The sequence below is a fragment of the Pseudorca crassidens genome, chromosome 19 (genome assembly GCF_039906515.1).
Source record: "Pseudorca crassidens isolate mPseCra1 chromosome 19, mPseCra1.hap1, whole genome shotgun sequence".
Classification (NCBI taxonomy): Eukaryota; Metazoa; Chordata; class Mammalia; order Artiodactyla; family Delphinidae; genus Pseudorca; species Pseudorca crassidens.
In genome coordinates this window covers 63,208,938-63,226,008 of record NC_090314.1, presented here as the reverse complement: position 1 = coordinate 63,226,008, position 17,071 = coordinate 63,208,938, and the positions used below count along the sequence as shown (strand labels likewise).

General features: G+C 38.5%; 1 protein-coding gene across 19 annotated transcripts in view; it reads left to right on the top strand.

Annotated features, from left to right (window-relative positions):
* The window catches only part of CEP112 (centrosomal protein 112), a 422,023-nt gene that overhangs the window by 272,740 nt on the left and 132,212 nt on the right, over positions 1-17,071 (top strand). The window contains exon 1 of one of the 19 annotated variants that reach the window (XM_067714868.1): positions 7,234-7,507. The exons of the other annotated variants lie outside the window; for them this stretch is intronic. Within the exon in view, the coding sequence (XP_067570969.1) occupies positions 7,346-7,507 (162 nt within the window). The 5' untranslated portion in view covers positions 7,234-7,345. Of the gene's footprint in view, positions 1-7,233; positions 7,508-17,071 lie in introns of those variants that run through there. 19 annotated transcript variants of the gene reach the window in all.

Below are 17,071 nucleotides of genomic sequence, written 5' to 3'. Positions count from 1 at the left end.
GATTCTCGAACAGTTCAGATTTATAAAAATTGATTGACAAACAACATCCCATTTGATTTTTACAGTATTCCACAAACGTTGATGAACTTCAAGTCGGTGTTTTCTTCTGGGTTTTTAACCCACAGCTTGGTATAATGGACTCTAATGATACCTCTAAAAGTAACAATAAATTAATCTGGAAAAGAAAAAACTTGCACAAATGGAAACTTGGAAAACTTTGGGTGTGTTCGTAATTTGAATATGATGGATTGGTGTTCATTTATATTGTTTAGAATTTTGAAGTATCTTCAAATGGCCTCAATCGTAAACCTTCTTTTGAATGGTGAGAGGGGCTATGTCTTATACAAAAGCTAAGTTTTTTGTCATTTTGACAATATATTCAAATCAGTCCAAACCACATATTTTAGTTCAATCAGTTAATGTATCTCTGTGTAACAAGAGGAACTGTGTGTTCCTTTGAGACTCAGTTTAACATCAATTCCCAGCTCTCTCGCACTTCTTCTGATTCTGATGCGAGGCACCTGTTTCACAGTGCTCCCACTAAATACTGGAATCGTATCTGGGGTGTCTGCTTATTCAGCCGAAGTAGCAGAGGATCTGTCATCATTCGTGCTTGAATAGTTACGTTGCCAGGGTTTTACCGCCCTCTCCTGCGTGGGCTGCAGAGTCGCGGGCGGGTGAGGTGGAGAAGCGCTGCTGCCTGATGCGCAGCTCCCCACCGTTTCCCTGAGAACCTCTCGCACCCCCTCTACCTGCGCTGCTTCCTGTAGCGGAGGGCTCCTGTTTTCCAGCAGATCTGGGAGAGCAAAGCAGTAGCTTCACTTCCGAGGCTGTAGCTTTCCTAGGCTGGAGAGCTAAGTTTTACTAGGAGGAAATGAAAAGACAGTGTATTTTACGTTAGGGATTATTTGAAAATCAGATCTAGAATTATAAATGAATCATTGTTTATTTTTAAAGTAAACATTTAAAGTTTCTAAGATTAACCCCCCTTGTCATTCTGTAGCCTAACTTTCTAATACTCTAATCGTACCAGTATAAATGGGAGTTCTGCCACTCGCCAGTTGTTGTTGGTTTTATCCTTTTTGGACGTTCTTAAGGGAAAAATTTTTACCTAGAATAAAGGAAAAAACTCTTAGGTCAGTGCAGCAAGTGATAGTAATCGGTAAGTTATTGAAAGTAGAGCAGTTTACTTGCCGTCCTCAGGGACTGATACCCAAACTAAGAGAGTCGGGAGCAAGTAAATGAGCAGGTATTTGTGCCCAGAGCCTTTTGTGTGTGTGTGTGTGTTTAAGGTTAGTATTGATAACTGTACAGGTCTTTTGATCCTTTTGGCTTCGTGGCCAAACCTATAGGAGTGTTATTTATTTATTTATTTGAAGCATACTTGACATACAATATTATATCAGTTTCATGTGTACAACATAATGATTCAACATTTCTCTACATTACGAAATGATCACCACAGTGTACGTTTAGTTACCATCTGTCATCATACAAAGTTAACACGTATTATTGACTCTATTCCCCATACTATACAGTATATCCCCATTGTTTATTTTATTTAATTTATTACTTATTTTATGACTGGAAGGTTGTACTTCTTAATCCCCTTCACCCAGTTCATCTTGCCCCTCAACCTCCACTCCCCGCTGGCAACCGGTCAAACTATTCTCTGTATCCATGGGTCTGGGTTTTGGTTTGCTGTTTAGATTCCATATATAAGTGAAATCATGCACTATTTGTCTTTCTGTGTCTGATTTATTTCACTTAGCATAAAGCCCTCAAGGTCTATCCATGTTGCACGTGGCAAGATTTCTTTCTTTTCATGGTTAAGTAGTATTCCACGTCTTCTCTATCCATCGATGGCTACTTGGGTTGTTTCCATATCTTGGCTATTGGAAATAACGCTGCAGTGAATATAGAGGAGTATATATCTTTGCAAATTAGTGTTTTCATTTTTTTCAAGTAGATACCCAGAAGTGAAATTGCTAGATCATGCGGTAGTTATATCTTTAATTTCTCATATTCTGTAGTGGCTGCACCAATATGCATTCCCACCAACAGTGTACAGATGTAGCCTTTTCTCCACATCCTTGCCAGCATTTGTTATTTCTCGTCTTTTTGATAACAGCTATCATGACAGGTGTGAGGTGACAGCACATTGTAGTTTTGATTTGCATTTCCCTAATTACTAGTGTTGTTGAGCATCCTTTCATGTGTCTCTTGGACATTTGTATGTCTTTGAAAAAATGTCTATTTAGATCCTCTGCCCATTTTTTAATTAGTTTAGTTTTTATTGTTGATTTGTATGAGTTCTTTATATATATTTTGGATATTAACCCTTTATCAGATATAATTTGCAAACACCTTCTGCATTCAGTAGGTTGCCGTTTCATTTTGTTGATGGTTTCCTTTGCTGTGCAGAAGCTTTTTAGTTTGAGGCAGTCCCATTTGTTTATTTTTGCTGTTGTTGTCCTTGCCTTTGGGGTCAGATCCAAAAAAACACGGCTAAGACTGATGTCAGAAGCTTACCGCCGATGTTTTCTTCCAGGATTCTTATGGTTTCAAGTCTTACAAGTCTTTCAAGTCTTTAACCCATTTTGAGTTTATTTTTGTATGTGGTGTAAGATAGTGGTCCAGTTTCATTCTTGTTCATGTAGCTGTCCAGTTTTCCCGGCACCACTTATTGAAGAGACTGTCCTTTCCTCGTTGTATACTCTTGCCTCCTGTGTCGTACATTGACCATACACGTGCGGTTTTATTTCTGGACTCTCTATTCTGTTCCGCTGATCTGTAGGTCTGTTTTTATACCAATACCATACCACTTTTTTATTTCTATAGCTTTGTAGTATAGTTTGAAACCAGGGAGCATGATATCTCCAACTTTGTTCTTCTCTCTCAAGATTGCTTTGGCTATTCAGGATCTTTTGTGTTTCCACACAATCTTTAGAATTATTTGTTCTAGTTTTGTGAAAAATGCCACTGGAATTTTGGTAGGGATTGCATTGAATCTGTAGATTGCTTTGGGTAGTATGGACATATTAATGGTATTAATTCTTCCAATCCATGAGCACAGAATATCTTTCCATTTATTTGTGTCTTCTTTAATTTCCTTCAGCAGTGTTTTATAGTTTTCAGTGTACAGGTCTTTCACCTCTTTGGCTGAAATTATTCCTAGGTTTTTATTCTTTCTGATTCAATTGTGAGTGGGATTGTTTTCTTGATTTCTCTTTCTGATAGTTCATTATTAGTGTATAGAAACACAACAGGTTTCCATATATTAATTTTATATCCTGCAGCTTTACTGGATTCATTTATTAGTTCTAACAATTTTTTGGTGGAGTCTTTAAGGTTTTCTATATATGGTATTATGTCATCTGTAAACAGTGACAGTTTTTCTTCCTTTTCAGTCTAGATGCATTTTATTTCTTTTTCTTGCCTAATTGCTGTGGCTAGGACTTCCAATACTATGTTAAATAAAAGTGACCAGAGTGAGTGTCCTTGTCTTGTTCCTGATATTAGAGGAGAAGCTTTTGGCTTTCCACAGTTGTATATGATAGTCATACACAGACTTTATTATGTTGAGGTACATTTCCTCTTTGTTGAGAGCTTTTATAAATGGATGTTGAATTTTGTCAGATGCTTTTTCTGCATCTATTGAAATGGTCAATGATTTTTATCTTTCATTTTGTTAAGGTGGTGTGTCATCACCTTATGAACCATTAGAATTATGAACCATTCTTGCTTTGGAGTAAATCCTACTTGATCATGGTGTATGATACTGTTAATGTATTGTTGAATTTGGTTTGCTAATATTTTGTTGAGGATTTTTGCATCTATGTTCATCAGGGATATTGGCCTGTAATTTTCTTTTTTATGGTGTCTTTGTTTGGTTTTGGTATCAGAGTAATGCTGGCCTTCCTTGTAAAATGAGTTTGGAAGGATTCCTTCCTCTTAAATTGTTTGAAAAAGTTTGAGAAGGATAGATGTTAAATATCTTTGAATGTTTGGTAGAATTCACCCGTCAAGCCATCTGGTCCTGGACTTTTGTTTGTTGGGAGTTTTTTGATTAATGATTCAGTCTCCTTACTAATAATTGTTGTTGTCAGAGTTTCTCTTTGTGTGTGTGTGTGTGTGTGTGTGTGTGTGTGTAAGATTAGTAATGATAATTGTACAATCCTTTTTGATTCTTTCAGCTTCATGGCCAAACTTATAGGAGTCTTATTGGACACAGCATCTTTTTTTCATAACACTGAAGAAAATAAAATGAAAAAATCTGTTTTATTAGTATCTTCATCAATGATGACATGATTACAAATAACAACATAAATAATAATTTATGGCACTATCTTGATAGTTTACCATAAATAGTGAGCCTATACATCCCAATTTGCCCAGGAAAGTCCCTGTTTATACCTGTTGTCCCAGTATCCTGTATGATTTAATGTTTCCCTAGCCTCTTTCACTCTTAAACATGTCCCAGCTTGCATGCTAAGTTATATGATTACCCTAATTATGAAGGTACTTTTTATGTAAAGGAGGCATCTTTTCTTTTTATATATTCTATGACTTAATTATTAAACATTATAATGCTGAATACATATATTTTAAATGAGTACCTTTTTGACAGTAATACTGAACTTAGGTTTAGATAACTAGACTCTAGTTATTTTAATACCTCAACTAGCCTTTACTGATGTTTTTTTCCCACACCAGACTAACATTTCAGTAGCATTCAATGCACTTAGCGCAAAAGTTTATTAGGAGACTTAAGGAAGTTGGAGTAAAGAGACAGAGCCTTCCTATCCACACTCTTGCCTTATTTTGCTTAGAGAGTCTCTGTGAGGGGAGGGCAGATGGTGAGCTGATGGGCGTTAGGTGTTGGGTGTTGAGTGTCAGAGCATAGTGCAGTGGAAGAGCTCTGGGCTGAGTGTCACGTCTTGTTCTAACCACTGTTCATAATGGAAGGGAAGCAATCGTGCTATGTGAGGCAGGGTTTCCTGATTCAATATTGTGATGATTAAATAATGATTATAAGTGGTCAACTAACTGAGTTGAATTGAATACATTACAGGATACAGAAAAAAAGTGATGTACATGACTAGGAAAAGTGCAGTTGGCTTAAATAAACTTCTGCATCTTCACGAGTAATCAAGGAAACACTAATTGAGACAAGATGCTACTTCGCATACATTGAATAAACACATTATTTTAATAATACCATGTTTTGTTTTAAATTAATAATACCAAATACCAAGCGTGCAGTGAATAAATACTCTAAAACGTTGTTAGTGTGAGTAGAAATTGGCACAACCTTCCTGAAAGCCTTCAGTAACCTAAGTTATTAACTTTAAAAATATCTATCTCTTTTGACTTAGTAATTTTTCCTGGTTAGCATAATATTGATAATAAAAACCCCAGAAATATATCCCTCTAAACAGAAATTAATCTCACTCTGAATATTGTTAAAAAATGAAATAAAGTATTAGGCAATAGAATCTAATAGTGCATTTAAAACATCATATACCATGATCACATGGGTTTTATTCCAGGAGTGCAAAGATGGCTTGATATTAGGAATGCTATTAGTATAATTCACTATATTGATAAATCACAAGTGAAAAATTGTATACAGTCTTCTCCATATTCTTCACAATGAGCCTAAGCTGCTGTAAAAAAAGAACCCCGAAACCGTGGACAAGTGAGATTGGGAGTTTACTTCACTCTCTCATCACAGTCTGGTTCAGGGGTGGGAACAAATTGTTCCATCCCACTAGGTCATTCAGGAACCCAGGCTGGCTCGTGGAATGGCTCTGTCATCTTCAATGTGGAGCTTCCGCCTCTGCCTTAGATGGTTCCAGGTGTCACCACTTCTCCACCAGCAGGAAGGGGGGAGGAAGATGAGGACAAGTAAGTACTTTTTAGGAGGTGCCATGGCAACAGTCGCATGTGTCATCCCCACTCACGCTCCACTGGAGGAGTCTTAGCCCTAGGGCTGTGCCTGCAGAAGCGGGGACTTGTTAGCATGTGCGCATTACGAGTTGGGGGGACTATTATTTAAAAAAGAAGAACTGATGCTAAGGGGAATGAGCAGGCAATGGCACGTTTGTAATGCTTTTAGCGTTTGATACCTGTTCTGTGTAGAGTGGTCCTAGACGCTTGCTACAGCAGCGCACAAAGAGCCAGATAGTCCTGCCTTCTCAGAGCTCACATTCCAGCAGGAGAGATGGACTTAAGCCGAGAACGTGCTGTGTAAGCAGCATACACGGAATTTTTAAAAGTGTCCAAGTGCTACTGAATAAAATGATAGAGAAGATCAAGGGAGGCTCTGGAGTTCCAGAGTTGGGACCATTTAAATAGTGTGGTCAGTGTTGGCCTCACTGATAAGGTCAGTGAAGGGGCTGAGTCGGCCTTGTAGGTATTTGGAGGAAGAAATGTACGGCAGGGTGAGCAGCCAGTGCCAGGACATGGCAGCAGGAGCATGGCTGGCATGGCCAAGGAACAGCAGGGAAGCCCAGGGAGAGGAAATGGGAGATGAGGTTCGGGGGACCCCCGGGGTCCTGACCACACAGGCCCTTCGAGCCTGTCGTAAGGACCTTAACTGCAGGCATGGAAGAAAGCCGAGTACCGTGCCGTGATCTGACTCAGGCTGGAAAAGGTCATTCTAGTCGTGTGAGAGCGCGGGTGAGAGGCAATGACGAGGGCGCTGCAGTAACCCTCCTGAGAGGTGGTGGCGTAGACCAGAGTGGCACCAGCGCGGGTGGCCAGGTTCTGGATGTGTTCTAAAGTTGGAGCCAGCACGGCTTTCTGAGGGATTTGATATGGGACGTGAGATAAGAAAAAGTAAGCTATAGATAAACTTACACTTAAGGGAAGAATGGAGATATGCTAGCTCATTTCCTTGTGTGATGGGTTTATATGGGATTTTTAAATTATATTTTTCAGTTTTTTCTAAATGTTCTATGTTATCACCACTTTGTAAGCTGAACAGTGATGTACAAAAGTCCCCATCTAGTTATCTTATTGCCCTGCCCGTAGGCCCTAGGGCATCTTCAACTTTCTTCCCATTTTCTGCCCCTGGGAGACCAGAGTCACAAAGAAAGGGATGTGCTGGTACTCAACCCTGGAGTTACATGAGCAGTTACACGAGTTACATCAGAAACTGTTCAGCGTGATTGTGACATCAGTAGCCCCTGCCCACCCCTGCCTGAATCCCTGTCCCCTGACTCATCTTTCTGTCAGGGCAGGGCAGCTGTGCCCTCATTAGCCTCGAAGAGGGTTGTCCTGCAGCCTGTTCATCTGGCTCTCATCTTAGCTTCTGGAATCTTCCTGAGGGTCAAAGGAAATGTGGGCTTCTCTGACGTTAGACTCCTCGTCTCTCAAGGAAAGTCAAGCCCTGCGTCTGGTGGGGATGAAAAGAGAACATGGTAAAACCCCCGAGACAGAGCAGGCTGGTAGTCTGAGGCCCCTGAGGGACACAGGACCATCTGGCCTCAAAGAGAAGAAGGTAAGACTGAGACACAGGGCAGGGGTCTTCCTAAAAGACAGATCTCATTGCTGGGCTGGATCAGGCCCTGGCAACGTCAAAATGGCCTCTCGCCTCAAAGAGTTATTTTAATGAGGCGGGGACGATGGAAGGAATGAAACTCTGATTCCATGTGACTGAAATCAGAGCCTCTGTCTAGATCTGTTGGACAGCTGCCCTGAGAAGCACCAAGGAACAGCGTCAGGCAGAACCTTCAGGACAAGGTGGACTGTGAGCGAATGGCGTTTCCCACTCCCGCTTAAAACCTTCCGGGTACCATTGCCCACGACAAAGTGAGTTACCATGGCACCTTAGTTTTCTGACAAAGGATTTATATAACCTCATTTCTCTCTTCTATTTTCTCCTTTTTTTCCCTCTTATTAATTTTAATTACCTTAATTTTTTAGTGTACAGTTCAGTGGCATTGAGTGCATTTAAATTATTGCACCATCCATCTCCAGAACTTCTTTCTTCATGCAAAACCTACATGATGCCCATTAAGCACTAACTCCCTATTTACCCATCCCCCAGCTTCTGGAGACCACCATTTTACCTTCTGTCTCTGTATCTGACGACTCTAGGTGCCCCACACGAGTAGAATCCAGCAGCGTTTGTCTTTTTGTGACTGGCAGATTTCACTTAGCATATTGTCTTCCAGGTTTATCCACCTTTTAGCGTATGTCAGAACTTCTTTTCTTTTCAAGGCTGAATAATATTCCATTGTATGTATGTATAGACCACATGTTGTCTACCCATTCATCCCGTCAATGGACACTTGGGTTGCTTCCACCTTTTGGCCATTGTGAATAATGGTGCTATGAACATGGGTATACAGATGTCTGAGTTGCCACTTTCAGTTATTTTGGGTATATATTGAGTAATGGAATTGCTGGATCATATGATAATTCTGTTGTTAATTTCTTGAGAAATCTGCCGTGCTGTCTTCTGTAGCTGCTGCACCATTTTACATTCCCACCAGCAGTGCACAAGGGTTCCAGTTTCTCCACATCATTGCCAACACTTGTTGTTTTTGCTTTGTTTCTTTTGTTTTTATAGTAGCCATCAAAATGAGTGTGAAGTGGTGTCTTCTTCTACCTTTAACGGTCTCCCCCACCACAGACACATCTGTGCTGTGCCCAGGCCAGACGCTCGCTCTGTAAACAAGCAGGCTGCAAACACTCTCCCTTCCTGGCTCCACGCGGGCAGTGCCCTCTGCCTGGAAGACCTGCCAAACTCATCCTCATTCAGCACATGGCCTGTCCGTCTCCCGCTTCCTACACCAGCTCCTGAGAAATCATGCTCTTTCCGATACTCCTGTAATTCTTCATTGATTGCTCTCTTTTTAAAATATTTTTAATCAAGATATAACTTACATACAGATGATGTATAATTCCACAGATTTTGACAGACCATCGCCACAATCAAGATAACTGTTCCATCAGCTCAGATATTCCTCCAGACCTTGGGTGTCGCCCCTGTTCCTCCCCCTAGCCCCAGCTCCTGGTACCCGCTCATCTGTTTTCTGCAGCTATAGATTTGCCTTTTCCGGAGCGTCATATAAATGGATCATTCGATATGACCCTTTTGAGTCTGATTCTTTCCTTTAACATCATGCATTTGAGATTCATTCACGTGTGTGTCACAGTAGCTCGTTTTTTTTGTTTGTTTTTTTTAAATAATAATATTGCATGGATGTACCAGTTTGTTGAGAAATTTGGGGACTGTTAAGCATTCATGTAAAGATTTTGTGTGAACATAAATGTTTTATTTCATTTGCATAAATAGCAAGGAGTGGGATTGCTGCGTTATATGGTAAATCTATTTTTTAACTGTACTAGAAACTGCCAGTCTTTCCGCGGTGGTCATATCACGTTGCACTCCCATCAGCAACGCGTAGTAGTTCCGGTTGCTCTGCCTCCTCACCAGCACTTGGTGTTCTTGAGTTTGTAATGTTACTTTAGCCACCCTGATAGGTGTACCTCATTGCGTGTGTATTTCCCTACTAACTAATAATGCTGAGCATCTTTTCATGTGTGCATTGCTCATCTGAATATCTTCCTTGGTAAAGTGTTTATTTAAGTGTTTTTCTAATTTTATATTAAGTTGTTTACTTTCTTATTACTGAATTTTGAGAGTTCTTTATGTATTTTAGATACAAGTCCTTTATAAGATATGTGATTTGAAAACCCTTTTCATAGTCAGTGGCTTCTTTTCATTCCTTTATCTTTCAAAGAGCAGAGGTTCTTAATATTTATGAAGTCTAGTTTATCATTTTGTTCTTTTATAGATAGTGCTTTTGGTGTCACATCTAAGAAAATGTTTGCCTAACTTAATGTCACAGGGGTTTTCTCCTGTTTTCTTTTACAAGTTTTGTAGTTTTAAGTTTTATATTTATGTTCAATGTTGAGTCAATTTTGGGGACTGGTGCAAGATACAGATTAAGATTCCGTTGTATTAGCACTGTTTGTTGAAAAGACTGTCTTGTGTGTATTGAATCACCTTTGCAGCTTTGTTGAAAATCAGTATACTGTCCATGTGTGCAGCACTACTGGACTCCCTAATTTTGTTCTATTGACGTATATGTCTTTCCTTTTCCAGTACCACACCATCTTAATTATTGCAGCTTTTATAGTCAGTCTTGGAGACTGGTAATGTGAGTTGTCCAGCTGTGTTCTTTTTCAAAATTGTTTTGCCTATGGTAGTTCCTTTGCTCTTAGAATCAGCATAATGAATTCTACACAAAATCCTGCCGGGATTTTTCTTTTAATTGTGTTAAATCTATTTCTCAGTTTGGAAAAAATTGAAATCTTAATGATATTGAGTAGTCCAGTCCATGAACTTAGACTGTCTTCTCGTTTATTTAGTTTTCTTTAATATCTTTCATCAGTGTTTATAGCTCTTAGCATATAGATGTTGCATTTATTTTGTTAGATTTATGCCTTTCATTTCATGTTTTTAACTTTAATTCCCAATTGTTCATTACTAATATGCAGAAATACAATCGAGTTTGTTATAGTGATCGTTTATCCTGTGACCTTTCTAAACTCACTTATTAGTTCCAGTCACTTTTTTTATAGATTCTTTGGAATTTCTACATAATCAGATAAGTATCTGGTATTTGATAGTTTTCCCTGTGGGGGAATTAATTTTAATGTAATGAAGCAACATATGTCAACATATTTTATTTCTCGCACTAGCATATTTTATCACTAGGCTGATGAATTTTAGAAAATGACTTCTCAAAACAAACCTAACGTATGAAGAGTCAGGTGAGGTCACACTAACCAGAGAAAATGCTTATGAGACACGGAGGTCCTGGTTTATGTGAGTGTGTCCTAGGACACCCATGTGGCTTCTTAAATAACAGTAATACACAGATATTTTAAGTCCCTCTTTTTTTTTTTTTTTTTTTGCGCTACGCGGGCCTCTCACTGTTGTGGCCTCTCCCGTTGCGGAGCACAGGCTCCGGACGTGCAGGCTCAGCGGCCATGGCTCACGGGCCCAGTCGCTCCGCGGCACGTGGGATGCTCCCGGACCGGGGCACGAACCCGTGTCCCCTGCATCGGCAGGCAGGCTCTCAACCACTGCGCCACCAGGGAAGCCCTTAAGTGCCTCTTTTTAAGATACAAGTTATTCTTGGTCTTGACTCTCCATATTAATCATTCTTTTTAAACATCCAAATGATTTAAGATAATAGTTTATGTACATATTCTAAATATTGCATTAGATTGAGAACCTCTACTACTTAAATAACTATAAAATTTTTGCAAAACCAACAGTATTGAAATCAGGCCCCAAATATATTTCTCCTACACATGAAAAACTGGTGGAAAAAAAAAACCCACCATTGCTTGTAATATGTCACTCTCAGTGAAAGAATGTCCTTTTAAAAAAACAGTATCACTTTGATAGTTGAGAAGTTTTTTTTTTTAAATGTTGGAATCCCCAAATTATGTAGAAAAATCTGACTCCTGTCTCTTAAAATTATAAAACGCTTAAAAATATTTTCTCTTTTTAAATTGATTACAACATTAGGGTATGTTTTGAATTTTATATTCTGAATATATACATATGGAGAGAGAGGCAGAGAGAGAGTGCTGAGATATATGTCCAAAAAAGTTACTAATAGATACACACATATGCGTGCATATATCCACAGAGCACACTAATCAATTTCAGTAATAGTATAGACTGTATCATTGCACTTATGGCTAAAACACAGCTAACCAGCCAGGTGCAGAGTATTGTATGCTATTTTTTTAAATGTTCACAATGTATTACAAATTATTATTGGAAAAAAAGAAAAGCTACACTTTTAAGTGTGTGCAGATGTGAATTTTGGCTAACAGAACTGTTTTTAATATTCATCTATGGTATTTTCTTGGCAAAGAAAACAGACATTTGTTCCCACTGCATGAATTTAGCAGCTCAGTAGACATCCTAGGAATACTCTAAGGAAGCAGCCCTGGTCATGGAAAACATCTCTTCAAACATCAGTATCTTTGAATCTTATTTGTGACAGCTGCTTTTACTATTACACGTTTCATATTATGATTGGATAAGGAATTTTAACAGATTTTTAAATAAGATTTTAAAGATTTATAATTTAGACCCATATTTCTACTAATTATTGCAATTCTAGCATGGATTATGGTATTTATTCAACCCAGATTAGCTTATTAAATTGAAGGAAGCATTGTACAGTTTAGAGACTTCCTGTGAACAAGAAAGTATTAGAATTGCCATCCTTAGCGCATAACTAATGGCCCGTTTCGTCCTGTATTTGGTGTCTAATAACACAAAGAGGGAATAAATGGGTGATGTGAACTTCCAAATCTTTAGTTTCCTTAGTTTGTGGGTGAATGAGTCAACATATATTTAACAAGCGTTTACCGTATACTTAGCTCAGTGCTGATCAGGAAAAGGAATGTAAATCTGTCCCTGCTTTCTGGAGACTTTTCTTATAGTGGTGGTAATGAGAAATACAAGCATAAAAGAACTTTAAAAACTATATAACAATGCATAGTAAAATTCTAGATTAGGGTACAATGCTAGAAATCTGAGGTCTGGGTAATCAGAGGCTGTTTTATGGAGAAGATGGTCTTTGAAATACAATATTTGAATTGACACTAGATACAATTTTCTGAGGCAGTCCAATGGGGTAAAAAAATGGCAAGCTAAGAGCTTAGGACAAATTGGGGGAATGTCAAACGGTAATTATGAAAACTCTACTTATAAAAAGATAGAAGATGACTTTGTAAAACTTTTTATTTACACTTCCTGAGAAGTTGCAAACATAGTGCAGAGAATTCCCACATGTCCTTCACCCTGCTTCCCCCCTCGCAGCACCTTACTTACCCGTAGTGTGGTCACTGAAACCAGGCGGTTACCACTGGTAAAAAAGACTTGACCTTTACGCTGGTGAGCAACCGTAGACCTGCTCTGAATCTCACCAGGTTCCCACTAAGGCTCTTCTGTTGTTAAGGGCCCAGTCAAGGGTCTGACAATGCGTTTAGTTGTCATACCTTTTTAGGCTCCTCCAGTCTGTGACAGTTCCTCAGTTTTTCCTTATTTTTCATGACCCTGACACTTCTGAATAGTACTAGTTATTTTGTACAATGTTTCTCATTTTGGATTCATGTCATGTTTTTCATGATTAGATTGAGGTCCTGCATTTTTGGCGAGAATCCTACGGAACTGGTGTTGTGCCCATCTCAAGGGCATAATATCGAGGGGTACATATCGAGATACTGTATTTGTGGTGACATTACCATCGATCGTGTGGTTAGGTGGTATCTGCCAGGTTTCTTTGTTGTAAAGTTATGTTTCCCCTTTGTAACATGTGAGATATCTTCAGGAGATATTCTGGGACTATTTAAGTATCCTGTATCTCCTCAGACTTGCAGCTGCTACTTTTATCATCCATTGGTGAATGTTGCCTGCGTTTTTTTTGTGTTTTTTTTTTTTTTTTACTCGAGCTCTTTTGAAGTTCTGGCATTTTCTGGCTTTAACTTATGCTAAGGGTGTTGTTGTTGTTTTTCCTTTTTACTTTTCCGTATCTTTAGGGGAGAAAATATTAGAACTCAAAGATGACTTTTTAAATGCAAGTTTTTTGAGAGTAAGGGATCAACTCTAGAGGGAAATAAAAAGAAAAAGCATGAAGCTAGAGGTAAGGTTTATGAAAGAACAATGAACGCTAAGAGGGTTTGTATTCCTCCGTGGGAGCGACATGCATTTGACTCCACATTTGTCAGGAACAAATGTAGAGAGAGCATCACAATTAGAAGAAGATTCAGTGCAAAAAACAAAAAGATTCAATGCAATATAATTTTAAAAGTCATTCGTTCAAATTCCCGGAATTGAACTCTTCAGAGAAAAATTTACTAGGGGCTCTCAGTGAAGAAGACAGTATGTAATGTGGTTAATATCCTCCAAACATTTTCATGGAACACGCCACTTTTATAGGGTATTTTCGTAAAATGGAGGTCTAGTAGGTATCATTTTGCCTTTAACTTTTCTAAAAGAGTGATTATTAGAGTGAGATGTAATGGATTAGAAGTCGATCTGAACTCCAGAGGCCCTTAGAACTCACAAACTGTTTGAAGGTTTGTTAAATTATTTGGGGATCCAATTACTGACCAGATAGTTTTCACTTTAACAAAAATTCAATTTCTGCTATTCAAACGCTACAGTACTAAGTAACCAAAATCTTCTCATGATAGTACTTTCTCTGGAGTAGAAATCATTTAGTCTCAAACCACGTAAAACAGATTAAATAGAGATGTCCCCAAATGACCTTTTTATAAAATAGTACCACAATATTAACCTTGCAGAGAAAATTAACAAAATTGACATTTGTCAAGCATTCGCCTTATTTGTTGTAATTCTTGACTTTTTCCTTCTGGTTTTGCCTTTTTTTTAAATTGACATATGGTTGATTCACAATATTATATTAGTTTCAGGTGTACAGCACAGTGATTTAGTGTTTTACAGATTATACTCCATTAAATGTTATTGTAAGATAAAGACTATAACTCCCTGTGCTGTACAGTGAATCCTGGTTGCTTATCTATTTTATACATAGTAGTTTGAATCTCTTAATCTCATACCCCTAACTTGCCCCTCTCCCTTTCCTCTCCCCTCTGCTAAGCACTAGTTTGTTTTCTATATCTGTGAGTCTGTTTCTGCTTTGCATATATATATATTCATTTGTATTTTTTTTAGATTCCACATATAGGTGATATCATACAGCGTTTGTCTTTCTCTGTCTGACTAATTTCGCTAAGCATAATATTTTCTAGGTCCATCCACGTTGCTACAAATGACGGCATTTCATTCTTTTTGTGGCTGGGTAATAGTCCATTGTTTATATGTACCACATCTTCCTTATCCATTTGCCTGTTGACAGTGCTTGAGCTGCTTCCATGTCTTGGCTCCCGTCAGTAGTGCTGCTGTGAACATTGGGTGCATGTATCTTTCCGCATTAGTGTCAGGTTTTGCTTCTGACCGTAATCTTACCCACCGGCACAGAACCCTGAGAAAGGGTGTTAAGAGAAGTGGGAAGCAGAGAAAAGGCACTCATACGCTGCCTAGGTTATCCCTCACTGTGTTTCTATCTCCAAAGAGCTAGAAGTATTTAAGATTTTGACATTATCTTAAAATATGGGACTTTTGATCTGCAATGAAGGCTTTGCTATTTTTAACAGAAAAACTTTAAAAACCCCTTTCACAATATTTATATGAATGGCTGCCCACCTGAGATATGCAAAGTGTATTTGTACATTTAGAACAACTTTAGTAAAGGAACGCTAAATGCATAATTACTGTTTTCATTGTATGTCCCATTAGGGTCTGGATTTCTGGATTATTTTGCAAGTCGCCACATCAGCAGTTAAGCATTTGCTGAGGACCTAAAATGTGAGCTTGGGACTGTGTTAAAGACCAAAGATACAAAGAAGAAAATTTATCATTATTGATCAAAACATGAAAGATTAAAAAATATTTTAACACAGATTTTTTATTTTTCTGCGGTACGCGGGCCTCTCACTGTTGTGGCCTCTCCCGTCGCGGAGCACAGGCTCCGGACGCGCAGGCTCAGTGGCCATGGCTCACGGGCCCAGCCGCTCCACGGCATGTGGGATCCTCCCGGACCGGGGCACGAACCCGCGTCCCCTGCATCGGCAGGCGGACTCTCAACCACTGCGCCACCAGGGAAGCCCTTAAACAGGTTTTTTAAAAAATTACAAATCAGTTTATTTCCCATAAAATGTAGCTGGGAATAAAATAGCCCCAACATGGTATCAGCTCAAATTAAGTAAAAAGATAACCCAGGGTAAGTGGACTACATTTGGCAGGGTTCATAGAATTTCCATGTTATTTGCATTTGTTAGGTTATATGCTGAAAATAAAATACTATAAAAGTTTCCAGGCAGAGTGGTGCTTTGGCATGACTTTTAACTGCCCTGTACCATCCTTTTAAAATGTACCTTATATGGCCAAGGAATTAGATGGCATTTTAATAAAAAATCCAGATGTGACGATTGAGATTTGTTTTTTAAATACTGTTTGAGAGCTCAGGAGTAGCACCAAGTCAAAGTTGTTGAAGGTTATAAACCTGATCTTCACTATTCAGAAGCTAGAAACAGCACAGTGTTTGATAGGCAAATCTTGAGGAAATCTTAGATTTTAAAACCTACACGTTTATAATTAATTGTTTTTTGACCAAAAAATGTGCTATAATGAATGGGGAAAGGATAGTCTTTTCACAAGTATCAATGGCTCTGGAACGATTGACTGTCCATAAGGGGAAATAAAGAACCTCTACTTTCTCCTTACACTGTTACCAAAGAAACGTGAAATAAATCCTGGACCTAAACATGAATGCTAAAAGTATGAAACCCTAGAAGAAGATCTTAGCAATGTTGGTTCAGGCAAAATTTTTCCTTGATTGGAATAAAAAAGCATGAGCCATGAAAGAAAAAAATTGGTAACTTGGACCTAATCCAAATCAAAACTTTTGCTCTTCAAAAGACACTTTAAGAAAATGAAAAGGCAAGCCATGGACTGGAAGAAAATATTTGCAAAATATGTACCTTATATAAAAGATTTTAATCTAGTACATATTAAGAAGTCATAAAATTAATAAGGCAATGTGCTTTTAAAAAATCAGAAAATCATGTAATAGACTCTTCACCATAGAAGATGTATTGTAGTAATTGAAAATTTAACTATTACGTTGTTGAGGCACTGGGTTTATCTAACCCACCCATGGAAACTGAGATGCACGCAAACCAAAATGGTGCACAGCAAGGACCACCTATATTTTAAAACCATAATCACAACTACTTTCAACATTTGTGAATTTCATGGGTTTTCATTCGTACTAAGTGTCGGACAAGGGACACGTCCTATAGTATTTTGGGGAGAGCGCCACACCACGAGTGTGTTGACATCTGGTATTAAACACTCTTTGCCCTAGTTGCCCTTACTGACTAGTAATAAAAATGACCCACATGTATTGCATCAAGTGTCAAGCATAGTTGTAAA